The sequence below is a fragment of the Mobula hypostoma genome, chromosome 8, assembly GCF_963921235.1.
Source record: "Mobula hypostoma chromosome 8, sMobHyp1.1, whole genome shotgun sequence".
Classification (NCBI taxonomy): Eukaryota; Metazoa; Chordata; class Chondrichthyes; order Myliobatiformes; family Myliobatidae; genus Mobula; species Mobula hypostoma.
Genome location: NC_086104.1, coordinates 5696709 through 5719083, shown reverse-complemented (window position 1 = coordinate 5719083; position 22375 = coordinate 5696709). Strand labels below are relative to the sequence as shown.

Genomic DNA, 22375 nt, shown 5'->3' with positions numbered 1-22375 from the left:
ACTTGGCACTCGAAGTAACCATTCCTGTCCCTGAGCCATCCAAGTCTCTGTAATGGCCACAACATCATAGCTCCAAGTACTGATCCATGTTCTATGCTTATCTGCTTTGTTCATACTGTGTAAGGAAATGTTTGTAGATTACTGGGCGTGTCCTAAAATAACCCATATAAATTTCAGGGAGTGTTCAGAGTTGGTTTCATTCCGGACTGAGAGCGGTGAACAACACTCCAGCTTCATTCTCTGTCCAACACTGACACTGCAGGAAACTCCTCCCAGGTAAATTGTTTATATATTCACCAGTTTCAGAAAACTTTTACTGAGTCATCCCAAAATCTGTCCAATACTTCAAACTGCCGTGATATATCTGACCGACCCCGTGCATGGTCTCATTCAGATGGATCTTCTCTAAAGGACTACTTAACAAGGCCTTGAACTTTCTGATAGCCCCGTCTGTCTGTTGCCTTGTTGGTCCTGCACTTGTTCCCGTCTCCCAGCTTCTTTTGCTCCCCCAGTAGCCCGGACTTCTTTCGTTGCTGAAGTAATGATCTAGTTTCACAGGTCAATGAACGGATCTTGACAGTCTTCGTTCCCAATTCAAACAAAGCAATGTTGTGGCTCCGAGTGAGAGATAGGTGAACACCATCTAGAATCTGGGATGTCGCCGTGTCAAGAACCAAATTCTCCAATGTAAGCTAATGTAGAGGTTTTGGAAAAAAATGGTTCCCCCAAAGGGGTTTCACCGACTTTAGAAAGGGGATCCACGAACACCTCTCTCCCTGTATAGGGTCGCCACTGTGGAGCTCTCCCAGTGCTGGGAGCTCCCCTGTCGGGTCTGTTCTTTTCCCCCTTGATTCCGACTCTGAGTTAATCTTACCTTGAGCAGTGTAGCCGCGGTCTGGCTCCCTCTGTTGGGCGAAGCCCCGAGCTGAGATCTATTTCAAATTAGACTGGGCAGTGCGTGAGTGGTCATTGCTGAGACTGGGAACATACTGTGTAACGAAGGAGTTGCTTTTTCTTAGTTCACCTGAGACTAACGGTGAGGTGGTTGGTCTGTGTGGATGAATTTGAGGGCATTTCATTTGCAGTGTAACATCGCCCATCACGCTGTGGTGTGTTTTGGGGTAATTCAACTGTTATTCGGAGAGTGCGTAGAATTAGTTTCGTTTTGGATTAAGATCACTGTGCAACAATTCAGCGCATACCACCTTTTGTTTGTACTAGATACTGAACAACTTTCTCACAAGAGCCAAATGTTATCCGATATTCTCAAGCTGACGAGCTATCTGTGACCAATCCTGTGGACCTCTATTGGCCCCTATCCTCCGCTACCGACCCCCTGTTAAAGGCTGGAGATCCATCAATCCCCATTCTTCCCAGTTTGGGAGATCTTTGTAGCTTCTGTCCTTGTCCCTCGATATTCTTCACCCCTCCGATTGGTGAAATTATGACCGTTCGTCTCGCTGTGTCACCCCTCAGGCATGGTCTGCGCTCCCAGTGAATGTGTCGGGGCGACTGGGACACACGATCAGGTGACTTGTCTGGGTGATAAGTTTGAGAGGAGGGGGCTACGTGAGTCACAGCGCCCAGAAATCGGGGCGTGACATGAGATCATTTCTCTCTTATCACACCACACTTGCAGTATTGTGTTCAGTTTCGGTCTCCCCATTATCGGATGGATGTGTCAGGTTTTGAGAGGCTGCGGGGTAAAGATACCAGGATGCTCCCTGGACACGCCCTGCGAGAAAATGTTTGAGCAAGATAGGGTTGTTTTTCTTTGGCATGAGGGCGGATGAGAGGAGGTTTGACAGAGTTGCGTAACATGAAAAAAATACACGAGTGGAGCGGACAGCTGGCAATGGCTAATCGGAGAAGGCATAGTTTTAAAGTCATTGGAGAAAAGTATTGGTCTGTGGGAGGGGTATGTACATTTGACTTTTACATTGGGGCACACTGCCGGGATACTGGCTGAGGCAGATATTTTAGGGACGTTTAAGAGGCTCTACATGAGGATATGGATGAAAAAAAAATAGTGCGCCACCTTGGGGTAAGGGTTAGATTGGTTTTTGGATCAGTGTGATTTAGGGTGAAGGATCGGCGCGGTAACGTGAGCCAAGAGTCTGCAATGTTTTATGTTCTATGTTTATCCAGCAAGTGCCCAGAATTAATTTCATCCTGGATTGGGAGCGCTAAGTGACATTCTAAACCATTCTATAAACAGGCGTGATACAGCAGGGAAACTGAACTCTATACAGGTAAAATGTTTACATTTTTGCGAGTTTCCAAGTATTAACAATCTTTGTTTGGGTTTGAAACTGACAGGATTTCTGCAACCAGCCGTATAGACCCCCGATTGTAGCAACCGTGATACTGCAGGGAAACTGAACACTACACAGGTAAGTTGTTTATATTTGTGATAGTTTCGCAGCCATTGCCTGAATATTCCCAAATTTGGTTCTGGGATTCGAACTGACAGGACACCTTGACCAACCCCGTAGACACCCTTCGCCCCCCCCCCCCTGGAATTAACAATACAATCAAAATGCTGGAAGGACACAGAAGGTCAGGCTATGGAGGGAAATGAGGAGTTGACTTTTCGGGACGAGGTCCTTCGTCGGCAGTGGAAAGGAGTGAGGCAGAAGCCAGCATAAAATGTTGAAGGAGGGTGAGGAGTACAAGTTGGCAGGTGATAGTTGAGTTTCAGGTGAAGAAAAGGTGGTTGGGAGGGAAAGGTGATAAGACATAATTATGTAAGACGCACGGGACTGATAGACTGAAAGGGGAAGGATTTTGTTAGGAGAGGACAGTGAAGCATTTAATAAAGGGAAGGACATGGCGAACACGAGGTGCGCGATGATCTGGTTGTGAGGGTGGGAAAGGGATTGCGAAGGATTAAGAGGATGATGGCATCGAGCGGAGACAAACGGGGAGGACACAGTGACTGAGGTTAACTTAGAGAAATTGATGTCCATGACAGCAGTTTGGGGACTACTGAGAGGGAATATGACGTTGTTCCACCAACCAGTGTTTGGCTCATCGTTGCAGTAGAGGAAGCTGTGGATGAGTATAGCAGTGTGGGAGTGGAATTTGGAATTGAAATGCTATGCCACCGGGAGATCTTATATCTTGTTTATTGCAGCAGATTAGAGTGTAGATGTTCTCAGAGCCAATCCCAGTCGGCGTCACTACCGGCCCATCACCTCGGTGTGACTGATGATGTGCTGCCGGGGATCCTGCTGTGCCCGTTGTTGCTTTTTGGTGATCTAGACGGGAATGTGGTAACCAGTTTAGCAGATTTGATGATGACACCAAGATTTGGAGCGTAGTGGACGGGCAGGAAAGATATCAAAGCTTGCAGCGAGATCTCGACTATCTGGTAAAATTGAGCAGGAAGTTGGAAGTTGGAAGCTGAACCAGACATGTGTGAGGTGTTACACTGGAAGGACGAACTAGCACAGGAATAGAATGTCAATGGCATCCATTATACCTTGAAAGTGGCATCACACGTAGTGTCCCAAAGAGAACTTTTGGCACATTGGTCTCCATTCATCAAAGTTATGAGTACAGAGGTTAGGCTGCTGTTTTGACGTTGAAGTTTAGAAGACTAATTTATAGTATTTTGTCCAGTTCTAGTCATCTGCCTACAGGAAGGATATCAAAAAGATCGAAAGAGTGCAGAGAAATTTTACAAGAATTTTGACGGGATTTCACGATCTGGCTTACAGGCAAAATTGAAAATGTTAGGAGTTTATTGCCTGGAGCGCAGCAAGATTGAGGGATGATCCAACAGAATTAGAAAGGGTGAATGCTTGTTTGATTCGTCCCCTCGGGCTGGGTGAGACTAGACTTAGAGGTCATAGGTTCAGATGAAATGCGAAATATTTTAAGGGAATCTGAGGAGAAACGTCTTCACGCAGAGTGGTGAGATGGTGAGAGTGTGGGAAGAATTGCCAATGGAAGAGTTGAATCCGGGATCAAGTGTGTAATATTTAACAGAAGTTTGAATAGGTACACGGATAGGAGGGGTTTGGCAGCATACGATCCGGTTGCAGGGAAGTGGGAATAAGCAGGTCATGTCGCCATAGACTAGATGAGCTGAAGGGTCTGTGATCACAATATGTCTTCATCTTGAAATTTGCCGGGGAGAAAGTAAAGTCTGATGTAGTAGTATTTCAGTGGAGTAAGGGAAGTTACAGTTGTATAAGAGAGGAGTTGGCCAAAGTAAATTGGAAGGAGCTGCAGGCAGGGATCTCAGCAGAGCAGCAATGGTGTGCATTTCTGGAAAAAATAAGGGAGGTACAGGACATGTCGTCATCATTATCGTCATCATCAGGTGCCGTGCCCAGTTTGAGCTTTGACTGCCATGGCCCACACACTCCTGTTTTGGGTCAAGTGGATCAATTCATTGGTATTCATTTCCAGTTCTCTGGCTGCTATCTCCATCATCATTTGTCTTTGTCTTCCTCTTGCTTTCTTCCCTTCAATCTTTCCCATAATTACCGTGTATTCTAACTCCTCTTTCCTAATCACATGTCCAATGAAGTTACGTTGCCTTTTCATGATCTCATACATTATTTCTCTTTTTGTGTTTGCTCTGTTCATGACATGCTTGTTAGATATTCGTTTCATCCATGATATTCTTTGCATCCTCCTCAAAAACCATATTTCTGCTGCTACAATTCGTTTCCTCGTGTTACTAGATATTGTCCAACATTCTCAGCCATGTAACATAACTGGATAAACATAACATTTCAGTACTCTGAGGCGGGTTGTCATGCCTAGTTTAATGATGGTCAGTATACTCTTCATTCTCATAAAAGTGTCTTTTGCCATCCCTATCCTTCTTTTGATGTCCAAGTCGCACCTGCATCTGATGTCACCCAGCTTCCTAAGTAGCAAAAGTTCTGTACTTGTTTTATGTCTTCCCATTTATTCTCAGCCTGCAGATAAGATTCTCCTTCTTTTTGGATATCACCATACATTCTGTCTTTTTGCAATTGATAGATAGACCCATCTTTGCACTGTCTTCAACAATTATATCAATTAAGTTTTGTAGTTCTTCCTCTGTACTTGCAATTAACACAGGGTCATCTGCATATCTGAAATTATTGATGTTTTCACTGTCAACTTTGATTCCCAAAATGTCTCTTATTTTATGTAATATTGTTTCACTGAATACATTAAATAAATCGGGGAGAAAACACACTCTTCTCTAAAGCCTCTCTTCATTTTCGTAAACTGACTCACTTCTCTGTCTATTCTTACAGCGGCAGTTTGTTCCCAGTACAGATTTCTGATTAGGCAGAGGTCTTTCAAATCTAGATCTAGAGTTTGCTGTAATATTTCAAATAACTTATTTTCATTTTATCAAATGCTTTTGTGTAGTTGATAAAACAAATAAACAAATCTTTTTGCACTTGAATAGCTCATTCTGATAATATCCTTAACATCAATATTGCATTTCTTGTACCTTTGTCTTTCACAAAACCATATTGTTCTTTGCCTGTTTCAGCTAGTATCTTACTTTTAGCTCTTGTCATCAAAATTCTTAGAAGTATCTTGTTGATATGACTCATTAAACTTATGGTCCTATGTAATTCACATTCTATTGCTCCAGCTTTCTTAGGAAGAGTGATAAATACTGAGTTTTTCCATCTCTTCTGGTATTATTCCAGTCTCATAAATGTCATTGATTAAATCAGTAAGTTTTTCAATTCCATAATCTTCAAGGGCAATAATTTGTTCTATTACTAATTCATCAGCACCTGCTGCCTTTCCTTTCTTCATCTTATTTACTGTATTACGAACTTCAGATTTTAAAATACTTGGACCTTGAATGTTTTCCTTAATTTCTGTTTTTTTGCTTGATCATATTCAAACAATTCCTGAATATACTCAGTCTATCTGTTCACAATCTCATCTTTTTCCATGATAATGGTACCGTTCTTTGCTTTCAAACATCCACCTGAAGAACAGAGGAGCTTTTTACCAGTGATATTCTTGATTTGTTGATGTAACCTTTTTGGATCAGCAATAGGGATTCTTTCTATTTGCTCACATTCCTGGTTTAACCATTCTTCTTTGGCTTTTTGACATAAGCTTTTAACTTTTTTATCTAAGGACTTATATTCTATAGGATTTGCTTTCTTCCATCTCCTTTCTTCCATTAGATTTTTGATTTCATCTGTCATTCATCTGTTATCTTCCATCACATCTTCCTAATCCACAGGACATGTGCATTCCAAAAATGAAGAAATACTCAAATGGTAAAATAGTACAAGTGTGGCTGACAAGCGAAGTCAAAGCTATTGTAAAGGCAAAAGAAAGGGCATAGAACAAAGCAAAAATTAGTGGAAAGATAGAGGATTGGGAAGTTTTTAAAAATCTGCAGAGGGTAACTAAAAATATCTAGAATGGAAAAGATGAAATATGAAAGCAAGCTAGCAAATAATATCAAAGTGGATAGGAAAAGTTTTTTTAAGAGTGGATATAGGACCACCAGAAAATGAGGTAGGAGAAATAATAATAGGGGACAAGGAGGTGCCTGATGAACTAAATAAATATCTTGTGTCAGTCTTCACTATGGAAGACATTGGTAGTCAGCCTGAGGTTGCTGTTTGTGAAGGAAAAGAAGTGGGTGTAGTTACTATTACAAGGGAGAAGGTGCTCAAAAAGCTGAAAGACCTAAAGGTACACAAGTTACCCGGACCAGAGGAACTGCACCCTAGAGATCTGAAAGAGGTCATGTTAGAGACTGTACTGACCTTAGAAATGATCTTTCTAAAATGATTGGACTCTGGCATGGTGCCAGAGGACTGGAAAATTGCAAATATACTCCACTCTTTAAGAAAGGAGGAAGGCTGCAGAAAGGAAATTATAGACCAGTTAGCCTAACCTCAGTGATTGGGAAGCCGTTAAGGATGAGGTGATGGAGTACTTGGTGACACAGGACAAGATAGTACTGTCAGTAGATCAGATATGGCCCAAGTGCGGATTGAGAGACACTGAAGTGGGTCAGTAGTTCACCAACTTTAATGTGAACAGTGTTAAAGGGAAAATAAAACAATAAACACTAGGCCAAACAGGGCTGTTAATTGAAACTCTCAAATGGAAAATGAAGCTTACACTGTGGCTGAAAAGAACAACTAAATACTAAATGAATACCACTAGTCTTCAGAGTCAGTTGACTCGACAGTCCAATTTCTCAGGCAAAGTCAAATGCAAACAGGCAGCGAAGAGTTGCTATGCTGTGTCCAAGTCTCAACAATCACTACGACAACTACGAATCTAGTGGTGGTGACAAGTACAAATTCAGTATGGTTTCCTTCAGGGAAAATCCTGCCTGAAGATCCTGTTGGAATTCTTTGAGGAAATTACAAGCAGGATAGATAACGGGAATGCAGTGGATGTTGTATATTTGGACTTTCAGAAGGCCTTTGACAAAGTGCCACACATGAGGCTGCTTACCAAGTTAAGAGCCCATGATATTACAGGAAACTTACTAACCTGGTTAAAGCATTGGCTGATTGGTAGGAGGCAGTGTGTGGGAATAAAAGGATCCTTTTCTGGTTGGCTGCCAGTGACTAGTGGTGTTCTGCAGGGGTCGGTGTTGGGACCGCTTCTTTTTATTCTGTATACAAATGATTTAGATGATGATATAGATGGCTTTGTTGCCAAGTTTTCAGATGATACGAAGATTGGTGAAGGGGCAGGTAGTGTTGAGAAAACAGGTGGGGTGCAGAAGGATTTAGACAGATTAGGAGAATGGGCAAGAAAGTGGCAAATGAAATACAATGTTGGAAAATGCATGGTCATGCACATTGGTAGTAGAAGTAAATATGCGGACTACTTTCTAAACGGGGAGAAAATCCAGGAATTTGAGATGCAGAGGGACATGCGAGTCCTTGTGCAGAATACCCTGAAGATTAACTTACAGAGTGAGTCAGTGTTGACTCAATGTTAGTACTCAGAAGCTAAAGAGAGGCCATACAAGGAAGCCAGAGCTAGTGGGAAGATAGAAGATTGGGGAGTTTTTAAAAACTTGCAGAAGGAAACTAAGAAAGTCATTTAGAAGGAAAAGATGAATTGTGAGAGGAAGCTGGTGACTAATATCAAAGAAGATACTAAAAGCTTTTTTTAAGTATATAAAGGGTAAAAGAGAGTCAGGTAGATATAGAACCAATACTAAATGACACTGGAGATATTGTAATGAAAGATGCAGAGATGGCAGAGGAACTGAATGCGTATTTTTCATCACAGTGGAAGAAAACTACAGAATGCCAGACATTCAAGAATGTCAGGGAAGTGGGGTTTATGCAGTGAAAATTACGACTGAAAGAGGTGAATGGTCTGAGGTTGGATAAATCTCCTGGACTTGATGGAATGCACCCTTGGGTTCTGAAGGAAGTAGCTAGAGAAATTGCGGAGGTGTTAACGATGATCTTTGAAGAATCAATAGATTCTGGCATTGTACCGGATGACTGGAAAATTGCAAATATTATTCCATTATTTAAGAAGGGTGGGAGGCAGCCGAAAGGAAACCATAGACCTGTTAGCCTGACATCAATGGTTGGGAATTGATTGTTAGGGATGAGATTGAAATTACAAGCAGGGTGGACGAAGGAGATACAGTAGACGTGGTGTACTTGGATTTTTAGAAAGCCTTTGACAAGGTGCCGCACATGAGGCAGCTTAGCAAGAAAAGAGCCCATGGAATTACAGGGAAGTGGGTGGAGCACTGGCTGGTTGGTAGAAAACAGAGTGGGAATAAAGGGATCCGATTCTGGCTGGCTGCCGGTTACCAGTGGAGTTCCACAGGGGTCAGTGTTGGGACCATTACTTTTTACGATGTATGTCAGTGATCTGGATTACAGTATTAAGGGAATTGTGGCTAAATTTGCCGATCATACAAAGATAGGTTGAGGAGTGGGTAATGGTGAGGAAACAGAGAGCCTGCAGAGAGACTTAGATAGTTTATGTTACAAGGAGTGACTGGGGGTGAACCCAAGTGCAGAACACAGGCACGGAGACAGACTAGGACTTGTCTTGGACTCAGAACCAGTCTTTGGACTGGGACTTGACCTGAACATGACGTCTTGACTGGGCTGAAACTCGGAGCCCTGACTGGACTGGAACTCAGAGCCCTGACTGGACTGGAACTTGGAGCCCTGGACCTGGACTGAACTTGGACTTGGAGCCTGGACCTGGACTTGACTAGAACCCAGAGCCGAGCTGGGGCTCGGAACTTGGACTTGGACTAGGAGCCGGGTCTTGGAACATGGAACACGGAGCTGACAACACCAAACAAAGACAGACAATTCATATCTTGGCTCGGAGGAGCGGCAAATGGTCAGCAATCCTCAGCTAGATACAAAGAGACAGAATTCCCAACTTGGAGTAGCGGCAAATGACCAGATCTACTCAGCTGGGAATGAGACGACTAAACCAGGGCATCAAAGGGTATGGGGTGAAAGCAGGGGAGTGGAGATGACTGGAAGAAGTGGATCAGCCCATGATTGAATGGCGGAGCAGACTCAAAGGGCCAGATGGCCTACTCCTGCTCATAATATTATGGTCTTATGATCTCATTTCAAGAGGTCTAGAATACAAGAGCAAGGATGTGATGCTGAGGCTTTATAAGGCACTGGTGAGGCCTCACCTCGAGTATTGTGAACAGTTTTAGGCTCCTCACCTTAGAAAAGATGTGCTGGCATTGAAGTGGGTCCAGAGGAAGTTCACAAGGATGGATGATTCCAGGAATGAAAGGGTTATCATACGAGGAACATTTGACTAAAAAAATTTCACTGCATCTCTGTTTTGAAAGTTTGCCCCTCTACCCTGAGGCTGTCCTCTTGAAAAGATTGCTAATATTGCATTTGCCTTCTTCACCACAGACTCAACCTGCATATTAACCTATAGGCAATCCCTACACAAGGACTCCCAAGTCCCTTTGCGACTCAGTTATTTGTATTTTCTCTGCATTTTTCCTCCACCAAAGTGCATGATCAAACACTTCCCAACATTATATCCCATCTGTGACTTCTTTGCCCATTCTCCTAATCCGTATTATTCCTTCTGCAGATTCTCTACTTCCTCAAATCTTACTGTCACTCTGGCCATCTTCATATTGTCTGCAAACTTTCCAACAAAACAATCAATTCTATCATCTACATCATTGACATATAATGTGAAAAGTCTCCATCCCAACACAGATCCCTGACCAGCAGCCAGCCAGAAAAGGCTCCCTTTATTCCCACTCTTAGCCTCCTGCCAATCAATGCTAGAATCTTTCTTGAAATACCATGGTCTCATAGCTTGTTAAGCAGTCTCATGTGTAGCACCCTGTCAAAGGCCTTCTTACAATCCAGGTGCACAACATCAACCGATTCTCCTTTGTCGATCCTGCTTGTTATTTCTTCAAAGAATTCCAACAGATTTGTCTGGCAAGATACTTCCTTGAGAAAACCATGCTGACTATGGCCTATTTTATCATGTGCCGCCAAGTGCCGTTAAACCTCATCCTTAATAATGAAATCCAACATCTTCCCAACCACTGAGGTCAGACTAACAGGCCCGTGGTTTCCTTTTTTATGCCTGTCTCCCATCTTGAAGAAAGGGGTGACATTTACAATTTTCCAGACTTCTGGAACCATTCCAGAAACTAATGATTCTTAAGAGCTCATTCCTAAGGCCTCCATGATATGTCTAGCCATATCTTTCATTACTCTGTGGTGTACACCATACGGTCCAGGTGACTTATCTACCTTCCGATCTTTCAGTTTCCCAAGAACTTTCTCTGTAGTTATGATAGCTTCACACACATTCAGTTCATCTGCCATTTTGTCCCCCCCACCCATTACTACCTCATCATTTTCCATCAGTCCGATATCCACTCTCACCTCTCTTTTACACTTTATGTATCTGAAGAAACTTTTGGGATCCTCTTTAATTTTTTGGCTAGCTTATTTTCATATTCCATCTTTACCTTCTTAATGACTTTTTAGTTGCCTTCTGTTGTTTTTTAAAAGCTTCCCAATCCTCTAACTTCCCACCAGTTCTTGCTCTATTATATGCCCTCTCTTTGGCTCTTATGCTGGGTTTGACTTCTCCTGTTAGCCACAGTTGTGTCAACTTTCCTTTACTTCTTCCTCTTTGAGATGGAAGTCAAGGTGAAGGATAATCCAAAGAGCTTCTACAGGTATATTAAGAGCAAGGATAGTAAGGGATAAAATTGGTCCTCTTGAAGAGCAGAGTGGTTGTCTATATATGGAACCAAAAGAAATGCGGGAGATCTTAAATGGGTTTTCTGCGTCTGTATTTACTAAGGAAGCTGGCATGGAGTCAATGGAAATAAGTCAAACAAGCAGGATAGGGTCATGGAACCTATACAGATTGAAGAGGAGGAGGTGCTTGCTATCTTGAGGCAAATCAGAGTAGATAAATCCCCAGAACCTGATAGGGTATTCCCTTGGACCTTGAAGGAGACTAATGTTGAAATTGCAGGGGCTCTGGCAGATATACTTAAAATGATGGTATCTATGAGTGAGGTGCCGAAGGATTGGGGGATAGCTCATATTGTTCCGTTATTTAAAAAAGTCTCTAAAAGTAAACCGGGAAATTATAGGCCGGTAAGTTTGACGTTGGTAGTAGGTAAGTTATTGGAAGGAGTACTAAGAGATAGGATCTAAAAGTAGGTCATGGATAGACAGGGACTTATTAGAGAGAGTCAGCATGGCTTTGTGCATGGTAGGTCATGTTTAACCAATCTATTAGTTTTTCGAGGAGCTTACCAGGAAAGAGAATGAAGGGAAGGCAGTGGATATTGTCTACATGGATTACAGTAAGGCCTTTGAGAAGGTCCCACATGGGAGGTTAGTTAGGAACATTCAGTCGCTAGGTATACTTGGAGAGGTAGTAAATTGGATTAGACATTGAATCAGTGGAAGAAGCCAGAGAGTGGTAGTGGAGGATTGGTTCTCAGAGTGGAGGCCTGTGACTAGTGGTGTGCCACAGGGATCAGTGCTGGGTCCATTGTTATTTGTCAACTATATCAATGATCTGGATGATAATGTGGTAAGTTGGATCAGCAAATTTGCTGATGATACAAAGATTGGAGGTGTAGTAGACAGTGAGGAAGGTTTTCAGAGCCTGCAGAGGGACTTGGACCAGCTGGAAAAATGGGCTGAAAAATGGCAGATGGAGTTTAATACAGACAAATGTGAGGTATTGCACTTTGGAAGGACAAACCATGGTAGAACATACAGGGTTAATGGTAAGGCACTGAGGAGTGCAGTAGAACAGAGGGATCTGGGAATACAGATACAAAATTCCCTAAAAGTGTCGTCACAGGTAGATAGGGTCATAAAGAGAGCTTTTGGTACTTTGGCCTTTATAAGTCAAAGTATTGAGTATAAGAGTTGGAATGTTATGGTGAGGTTGTATCAGGCATTGGTGAGGCCGAATTTGGAGTATTATGTACAGTTTTGGTCACCAAATTACAGGAAGGATATAAATAAGGTTGAAAGAGTGCAGAGAAGGTTTACAAGGATGTTGCTGGGACTTGAAAAACTGAGTTACAGAGAAGGGTTGAATAGGTTAGGACTTTATTCCCTGGAGCGTAGAAGAATGAGGGGAGATTTGATAGAGGTATATAAATTTATGATGGGTATAGATAGAGTGAATGCAAGCAGGCTTTTTCCACTGAGGCTAGAGGAGAAAAAAACCAGAGGACATGGGTGAAGGGGGAAAAGTTTAAAGGGAACATTAGGGGGGACTTCTTCACACAGAGGTGGGAGTGCGGAATGAGCAGCTAGATGAAGTGGTAAATGCGGGCTCACTTTTAACATTTAAGAAAAATTGGACAGGTACATGGATGGGAGGTGTATGGAGGGATATGGTCCAGGTGCAGGTCAGTAGCACTAGGAAGAAGGGCCAAGAGGACTGTTTCTGTGCTGTAATGTTTTATGGTTCTATGGTATGTATGTATCCTGTGCCTTCTGAATTGCTTCCAGAAATTTCAGTCACTGCTGCTCTGCAATCATCCCTGCCAATGTTCTTTCCCAAACAATTCTGGTCACTAGCTCTCTCATGCCTCTGTAATTTCCTTTACTCCACTGTAATACTAATACATCTAACTTTAGCTTTTCCTTTTCAAATTTCAGGGTGAATTTGATCATATTATGATCACTTGCCCCTAAGGGATATTTTACCTTTGGGTCTCTAATTAATTCTGGCCCATTGCACGACACCCTATCCAGATGATCTGATCCTCTAGTGGGCTCAACAACATGCTGCTCTAAAAAGCCACCTCGTAGGCACTCTAGAAATCCCCTCCCCTGTAATCCAGCACCACCTGATTTCCCAATCCATCTGCATATTGAAGTACCTCATGATTATTGTGACATTGCCCTTTTGACATGCATTTTCTATCTCCCATTGTAATTTGTAGACCTCATCCTTCCTACCGTATGGGGGTCTGTATATAACTTCCATCATAGTCTTTTTACCTTTGCAGTTCCTTAGCTCTGTTCACAATGATTCAACAACTTCTGACTCTATGTCACCTTTCTAATGAATTGATTTCATTTTTTACCAGCAGAGTACCGTTGCTCCCTCTGCCTTCCTGCCTATCTGTTCGATACAATGTGTATCCTTGGACATTAAGCTCCCAGCTATAATGTTCTTTCAGTCATGATTCATTGATGCCTACAACGTCATACCTGCCAATCTGCAACTGTATTGAAAGTTCATCTACTTTATTCCATACACTGCAGGCATTCAAATACAACACCCTTTTTGCTTTTGTCCTCCTTTTATGTTGCAACTAATGCTGTTGACTGCAATTTTGCCCTAATAACAGACTCTCCTGACCACACATTGCCTCTGCTTGTAAATCAGCTACTTCATCTGCTGCACTGTTATCCACCCTTCCTACGATACTGCTTCAACCCTCCGTCCTACATCAACTCCTTGTCCAAATATTAAACTATATCATCTTCCTAGTTCTGGCATCTGCACACCTGCCTGTGGACTCTTCTCTCTGTGCTGTGATCTTTGCTGTGGGTCTCTCCTTCTGCATTGAGATCAACCCTGTAAAGCAATCCCCCATAGTGAGTCATTCACTGTGGACCTCTCCCTTCCCTGTTCGGTTCTTGACCCCTGTGATCTGTCTCCCTGAACCAGTTTCATTTTGCTCAGTGCCAGCACTCTGGTGTTACCAATGGTCCTGGAGCTGGAAGCAGCACATGGAACACTTTTGCCAGTTGTGTGAACTTCCCTGTTATCCAATCTGCAATAAAATTAACAAAGGAACCGATTTCATTCTGGGTGAGCTGCTGCTGTCTGTGTCAGATAAATAACATAATATGTGGAGCAATGCGGTACAAGAACCGAGGGTCAGAATTTCCTTTGAGCAAGTTGATTGGCAGCTTGATGCTGCAGGGATGAATAGAGGGGGAATATGAAAGAGGGAAGAGAGGCATTACTAGTCACAGACAATGTCCCCCTGTCCTCAGACCGGACAGACAGGACTCATCTACTGAGCTCATATGGGTGCAACTGAGGAATAAGAACTGGACAACCACATTAATGATTCACTGATACCTGCAACATCATACTTGCCAATCCACAACTGTGTTGCAAATTCCTAGACCTTATTCCATATACTGCACACATTCCAATATAACGCCTTTTGTCCTGAAGTCACCATTTTCGATTTTGTCTGCCTTTTATGTTGCAAACCATCCTGTTGACTGCAATTTTGTGCTGTCATCAGCATCTTCTTGCGAGGAGTCTCACTACACATTGCCTCTGTTTGTAAACCAATTACCTCTTCAACATCACTCCAATTCCCATCCCCCCTGCCAAATTCCCAAACCCACCCAAACAATTCCAGCCAACCTGCCCGCAAGGATATTGAACCCCTGGGTTCAGATATGACCCGTCCCTTTTTATAAAGATCATACCTTTCGCTGAAGCGATTTCAATGATCCATAAATCTGAACCCCTGCCTCCTGCACCAGTTCCTCAGCCATGCTTTCAGCAGCTAACTCATCCTCTTCTTACCCTCATTGGCACATGGCGCAGATTGCAACCCAGAGATTACTATCCTGGAATTCCTGTTTCTCAGCTTTCTACCTAGCTCTCTAAAATCTCTCTTCAGGACCTCCTCTCTTTGTCTACCTATTTCATTAGTGCCTATATATATAGTCCTCTTCATCTCTCTGCTCTTCCAAACCACAGCATCAGACTCAGTGCCAGAGACCTGGTCACTGTTGCTCTTGTTGTAGTCCCCTTCAAAGCTATTTAAAGTCATATACTCATTTTTGTGGGGATCAGCCACAGGTATATTCTGCGTTGGCTGTGTATTTCCCCTCCTCTTGACAGGCATTAGATAGACAGAGACTGTTTAGAGATGGTCTAGATCCCTTTTTGCGTGGTAGGTCACATCTAACAAAGCTTATAGATTTTTTTTCAAAGAGGCTACCAGGAAAGTTGATGAAGGATGTAGTCTAAATAGACTTTAGTAAGACCTTCACCAAGACCTCTCATGGGAGTTTGGTCAGGAAGATTCAGTCACTTGGCATTCAGGATACCAGCAAACCTACTAACCCGCCCCTCCCCCCCTTTCTACTTCATCATCCAGGTCATTTATAAAAATCACAAAGAGGAGGGGTCCCAGAACAGATCCCTGCCAAACACCACTGGTCACCAACCTCCGTGCAGAATACGAACAATCTATAACCACCCTTTGCCTCCTGTGGGCAAGCCAATTCTGGATCCACAAATCAAGTGTGCTTGGATCCCATGCCTCCTTACTTTCTGAATAAGCATCACATGGGGAGCCTTATCAAATACCTTACTAAAATCTATATACACTATACGCACTGCTCTACCTTCATCTATGTGTTTTGTTACATCCTCAAAGATGGGTGAAATTGAAAATAGAATTGAAAGTACCCATTTCAAATCTACTTCCTATTCCCATTCTGATACATCAATCCATGGCCTCCTCTAATGCTGTGATGAGGCCACATTCAGGTTGAAGGAGCAATACTTTATATTCCATCTGGGTAGCCTCCAACCTGAGGGCATAAACATTAATTTCTTGAACTTCTGGTAATTACCCCCCCACCTTCACTAACCCCATTTCCATCTCTCACTTACCTGCCCATCATCTCCCTCTGGCCCTTAATCTCTTTCATCAATCAATTTGCAAGCTCTTTACTGCACTCCTCCCCCTCTCCCCGTTTCACCTATCACCTACCATCTTGTTCTTCTTACTCTGACTTCTCCTCTTGAAGGGTCTTGGCCCGCAACATCAACTGTTTTATATTTTATATAGATGCTGCCTGGCCTGCTAACTTGCTTCAGCATTTTGTGTGTATTGTTTCAAATTTCTATGTCACTGCCCCGTCTACCTGTGACACCATTTTCAGGGAACTGTCAATACTGTATTTTCCCTGCACTTCTTGTGTTTCCGAAATTACTCACTTTGCCCATGTCCGTTAAATTCCATCTGCTGCTCTTTGGCCAAACTTCCCAAGTGATGTGGATCGTGTCGTAATCTCAGACAACTTTCTCCACTGTCTGCTATACCACCAGCATTGCTATCTTCCACAAATTGATTATATTCTCATGCAAGTCATTAATATAATTACAAGAAGCAGGAGACCTCTTAGTCACCAGTGGTTGCCACCCTCTAATTAGAAAAGCAACCACTCTCTTACATGTACTATCAAGCTGATCTTATATTTATTTGGCTCGTTCACAATGGATCCCTTGAGATCTCCTGACGACTTCCTTCTCCAACGTAATAAACATGTTTTTTTCTTTCAGTGGGAAATGGCTGGAGTTCTATCCAACCTGTATTACAACGCCAAGGATGTGAAGGACCTGGTGGCTGCCTATAAACGTGAAGGACAGAAGGGTTTTCAGTTGGCCATCGAGAGAAAATCCAAGCAGTTCGAAAATGTACAGATCCAGATTGCGGTGATGGGTGAGTCAGGATCGGGCAAATCGACCCTGATCAATGCTCTGCTTGGTTTGGATGAGAATGAGGAAGGGGCTGCCCCAACCGGTGGCATTACAGAGACCACCATGGAAATAACACGTTACCCCCACCCCACCCTTCCTAACGTTCAGTACTATGACTTCCCCGGGTTGAACACACCAAAGTTTCCAGTGAAAAAGTTCATGAAGGAAACCAACTTTTCCCAGTATGATTTGGGCATCATTGTCACAGCTGTTCGGTTCACGGAGAATGACAAGTTACTGGCTGAAGCACTGAAGAAGGCGGGCAAACCTTTCTACCTGGTGCGCTCTAAGATCGACGAGACTGTCAGGGCAGAAAGCCGCAAGAAGGGTTACAACCAGGAGGATATGTTCCGGAAAGTGAGAGAGTATTGCATCTCCTCACTGCGGGCAGCAGGGATACAAAATACTTCCGTTTTCCTCTATTCCGCCTTTAACCTTGATGAGTTTGATTTTCCTGAATTTAGGGAGGCTGTGGTACACAGTCTCTCGGAGACACAGAAGAATCTGTTCATCACGGCTCTCCCCAACACATCTGAAGCTGCTATAGAGGAAAAACGTGAGGCTCTGCGGCCATTCATCCAGATGCTGTCCGCCGTATCGGGGGGTATCGGTGCAGTTCCCATTCCGGGTTTGTCTCTTGCCTGTGACCTGGTGCTCATTATCTCTGGTATCCTGCTCATACGGAAGATTCTTGGTCTGGATGAGGCGTCTCTCAGCAAACTGGCCCAGAGGGTGGGGACCAGTGTAACGGATCTGTGGAGAGGTACAGAGCACAACTGGGTGTTCGGAGAGATCACACGTGAGCAGGTCCTGCTGTTGATCCAGAGATGCACCGTGGCAATGGCTCTGACAATTGCCGAGCCCTTCCTTGACTTTGTCCCCATTCTGGGCTCTATCTTTGGGGCAACATCATCCTTTGCCGTGACTCTCATGATGCTGAACAATTCGCTGGATACAATGGTGGAGACAGCTAAAATTGTGCTGCAGAATGCCAAGGCAGCCGCTTCCTCTGAAGGCATCGGTAACTGAGGGCTGTTGTCAGCGCGCCCCTCTTACTCTATCCCGGAGGGATTGCCAAATCATCCTGATATCTATCACCCGAAATCAAGGTCTTTCTGGCACCCCATCCCCATCTGAATAAGAGATTCTGCAGATCCTGGAAATCATGAGCAACACACAGCAGAAACTCAGCAGGTCAGGCAGCATCAGCGGAGGGGAATAAACAATTCATCAGGACTCCTGTTAATCCTCACACCTCTTGAGTCCAAGTGTTTCCCGTTACCCCTATAAGGCGGGCGATCTCTGTTACCATCATTTCCGGGAGTTGTTTCTCTATTGTCACTTCCTGACCCAGTGAACAACCCACCTCTTCCTGGTTTATTTCAGATTTCCAGCATCTGCAGCATTTTGCATCAGAATGCCTCACAATTTAATTTAGATTCAGTCATCCTGGTGTAGATGTTTAATGTCACAAACTCGAGAAATTCTGCATATGCTGAAAATCCAAAGCAACACACACAAAATGCTGGAGGAACTCAACACGCCAGGCAACATAAGATCATAAGACCATAAGACAAAGGAGTAGAAGTAGGCCATTTGGCCCATCGAGTCTGCTCCGCCATTTTATCATGAGCCGATCCATTCTCCCATTTAGTCCCACTCCCCTGCCTTCTCACCATAACCTTTGATGCCCTGGCTACTCAGATACCTATCAATCTCTGTCTTAAATACACCCAATCACTTGGCCTCCACTGCTGCCTGTGGCAACAAATTCTATAGATTCACCACCCTCTGACTAAAAAAATTTCTTTGCATTTCTGTTCTGAAAGGTCGCCCTTCAATCCTTAAGTTATGCCCTCTCGTACTAGACTCCCCCATCATGGGAAACAACTTTGCCATATCCACTCTGTCCATGCCTTTTAACATTCAAAATGTTTCTATGAGGTCTCCACTCATTCTTCTAAACTCCAAGGAATATAGTCCAAGAGCGGACAAATGTTCCTCATATGTTAACCCTCTGATTCCCGGAATCATTCTAGTGAATCTTCTCTGTACCCTCTCCAATGTCAGCACATCCTTTCTTAAATAAGGAGACCAAAACTGCCCACAGTACTCCAAGTGAGGTCTCACCAGCGCCTTATAGAGCCTCAACATCACACCCCTGCTCCTATGCTCTATTCCTCTAGAAATGAATGCCAACATTGCATTTGCCTTCTTCACTACTGACTCAACCTGGAGGTTAACTTTAAGGGTATCCTGTACGAGGACTCCCAAGTCCCGTTGCATCTCAGAACTTTGAATTCTTTCCCCATTTAAATGATAGTCTGCCTGTTTATTTTTTCTGCCAAAGTGCATAACCATACACTTTCCAACATTGTCCTTCATTTGCCACTTCTCTGCCATTCTTCCAATCTATTCAAGTCTCTCTGCAGACTCTCCATTTCCTCAGCACTACCGGCCCCTCCACCTATCTTCGTATCGTCAGCAAACTTAGCCACAAAGCCATCTATTCCATAATCCAAATCGTTGATGTACAATGTAAAAAGAAGCGGCCCCAACACTGATCCCTGTGGAACACCACTGGTAACCGGCAGCCAACCAGAATAGGATCCCTTTATTCCCACTCTCTGTTTCCTGCCAATCAGCCAACGCTCTAGCCACGTATGTAACTTTCCCATAATTCCATGGGCTCTTATCTTGTTAAGTAGCCTCATGTGTGGCACCTTGTCAAAGGCCTTCTGAAAATCCAAATATACAACATCCACTGCATCTCCCTTGTCTAGCCTACTGGTAATTTCCTCAAAAAATTGTAATAGGTTTGTCAGGCAGGATTTTCCTTTAGGGAATCCATGCTGAGTTCTGCCTATCTTGTCATATGCCTCCAGGTACTCTGTAACCTCATCCTTGACACTCGACTCCAACTACTTCCCAACCACCGACGTCAAGCTAACAGGTCTATAATTTCCTCTTTGCTTCCTTGCCCCCTTCTTAAATAGCGGAGTGACATTTGCAATCTTCTAGTCTTCCGGAATCATGCCAGAATCTATCGACTTTTGAAAGATCATCGCTAATACCTCCGCAATCTCCACAGCTACTTCCTTCAGAACATGAGGGTGCATTCCATCTGGTCCAGGAGATTTATCTACCTTTAGCCTATTCAGCTTCCTGAGTACTTTCTCTGTCGTAATTGTGACTGCACACGCTTCTCTTCCCTGCCACCCTTGAGTGTCCGGTATACTGCTGATGGCTACCTCAGTGAAGACTAATGCAAAATACTCGTTCAGTTCCTCTGCCATCTCCTTATCTCCCATTACAATTTCTCCAGCATCATTTTCTATCAGTCCTATATCTACTCTCACCTGTCCTTTACTCTTTATATACTTGAAAAAGCTTTTAGTATCCTCTTTGATATTATTTGCTAGCTTCCTTTCATAGTTAATCTTTTCTCTCTTAATGACCTTCTTGGTTTCCTTTTGTAAGGTTTTAAAAACTTCCCAATCCTCTGTCTTCCCACTAATTTTTGCTTCCTTGTATGCCCTCTCCTTTGCTTTAACTTTGGCTTTGACTTCTCTTGTCAACCATGGTTGCATCCTTTTTCCACTCGAAAATTTCTTCTTTTTTGGAATATACCTGTCTTGCACCTTCCTCACTTCTCGCATAAACTCCAGCCACTGCTGCTCTGCCTTCTTTCCCGCCAGTGTCCCTTTCCAGTCAACCTTGGCCAGTTCCTCTCTCATGCCGCTGTAATTTCCCTTACTCCACTGAAATACCGACACATCAGATTTCGGCTTCTCTTTTTCAAATGTCACAGTGAACTCAATCATGTTATGATCACTGCCTCCTAAGGGTTCCTTCACCTCAATCTCTCTAATCACCTCCGGTTCATTACACAATACCCAATCCAGTACAGCCGATCCCCTAGTGGGCTCAACAACAAGCTGTTCTAAAAAGCCATTTCGCAGACATTCTACAAATTCTCTCTCTTGAGATCCAGTGCTGACCTGATTTTCCCAATCTACTCGCATCCTACATCTATGGAAAAGAATAAACAGTTGACAGTTTGAGCAGTGACACTTCATCGGAACTGGAGGGTTTGGTGGTCCACCTACCAATGACCAGTTCCAGCGACAGCAGGTTGGCAATGATTACATCCTTCCCCCTATTCAGTGCCGGGTCCAGTAAGATATGGATTCATGTCAGTGTTCCCGGCTTCAATGTCGAATCGTTCAGCTCAATGAATTTAACTTCCTCAGCCCTGCTGGAATTTAAATTCAATCTCCTCTGTTGTTGAGTCCAAGTATCGATGCTGTAGCTAAATCTGACAAGTACTGTGCACACACATTTCATCATAGTCCAGCTTATGTTTGTTTTTTTTTTCTTCTGTAATATTTCGATGTACTTTTGAATTGTGATTAAAAGATCTGACAGAAGCAAGCAACTGCCTCTCTGTCAGTGCTCATTCTTTGTGAACAGCGATGAATTCCATCCATCTTCAGGAATCCCGGTCTCCAGTGCAACCAGGTAACTCAGTGTATCGGGGAGAGAGGGCAGGGTAACAACACAGAGGTTTTACTGCACAGCAGGTGGCAGCATTACTGGCCCAAAATACAATACATAGGGTCATAGATGCAAAGAGTAGCACAGAATAAAAACAGACTCTTCGGCCCAGCTAGTCCTTGCCGAAATCTTTAACACCCAGTCGACAGTCGGGGACCCCCTACTGGGCTCAACCATGAGCTGCTATGAAACACCATCTTGTAAACATTCTACAAATTCACCCTCTTGAGATCCAGCACCAACCTGATTTTCCTGACCTACCCCTCTTACTGTCATGACATTGTACTTCTGGCATGCATTTCCTATTTCCCATTGTAATTTGTAGACCAGATCTTTATTACTGTTTGGGGATTTGTATAGAACTCGCATCAGAGCCTTTTTATGCATGCAGTTCCTTGGCTCCACCCACAGTGATTCAACTCCTTTTGACCCTTTGTCACCTCTTTCTTATTATATGATTTCATTTTTGTTTACACCATCCACTCCTACCTCCTTGTCTATCCTTTCGATACAATGTGTATCCTTGGACATAAAGCTCTCTGCTATAATTTTCTTTAAGTCATGATTCAGTGATACACACAACATCATATATGCCATCTGTAATTGTGCTACAAGTTCATCTAACTTATTCTGTATCCTGCGCCAATTCAATATAACACATTCAGTCCTCTATTCACCCTTCAAGAAAAAATCTGCAGATGCAGGAAATCCAAGCAACCCGTATAAAGTGCTGGAGGAATTTCCTCCGGCATTTTGAGTGTGTTTCTCCATTCACCCTTTTCAATTT

The 22375-nt window shown here is 43.4% G+C and overlaps 1 protein-coding gene across 1 annotated transcript; it reads left to right on the top strand.

Annotated features, from left to right (window-relative positions):
* The first annotated feature begins 173 nt into the window (after positions 1 to 173).
* On the top strand, positions 174 to 21761 carry LOC134350346 (interferon-inducible GTPase 5-like). Its single transcript, XM_063055416.1, has 3 exons — positions 174 to 276; positions 2320 to 2393; positions 16834 to 21761. The coding sequence occupies exon 3, from the start codon at positions 16840 to 16842 to the stop codon at positions 18058 to 18060; it is 1221 nt and encodes a 406-aa protein (XP_062911486.1). The 5' UTR covers positions 174 to 276; positions 2320 to 2393; positions 16834 to 16839; the 3' UTR covers positions 18061 to 21761.
* Positions 21762 to 22375: the final 614 nt, after the last annotated feature.

What these genes read in the sequence shown, in the direction of transcription:
- LOC134350346 (XM_063055416.1), top strand. Translation starts at nt 16,840, where the DNA reads ATGGCTGGAGTTCTATCCAACCTGTATTACAACGCCAAGGATGTGAAG.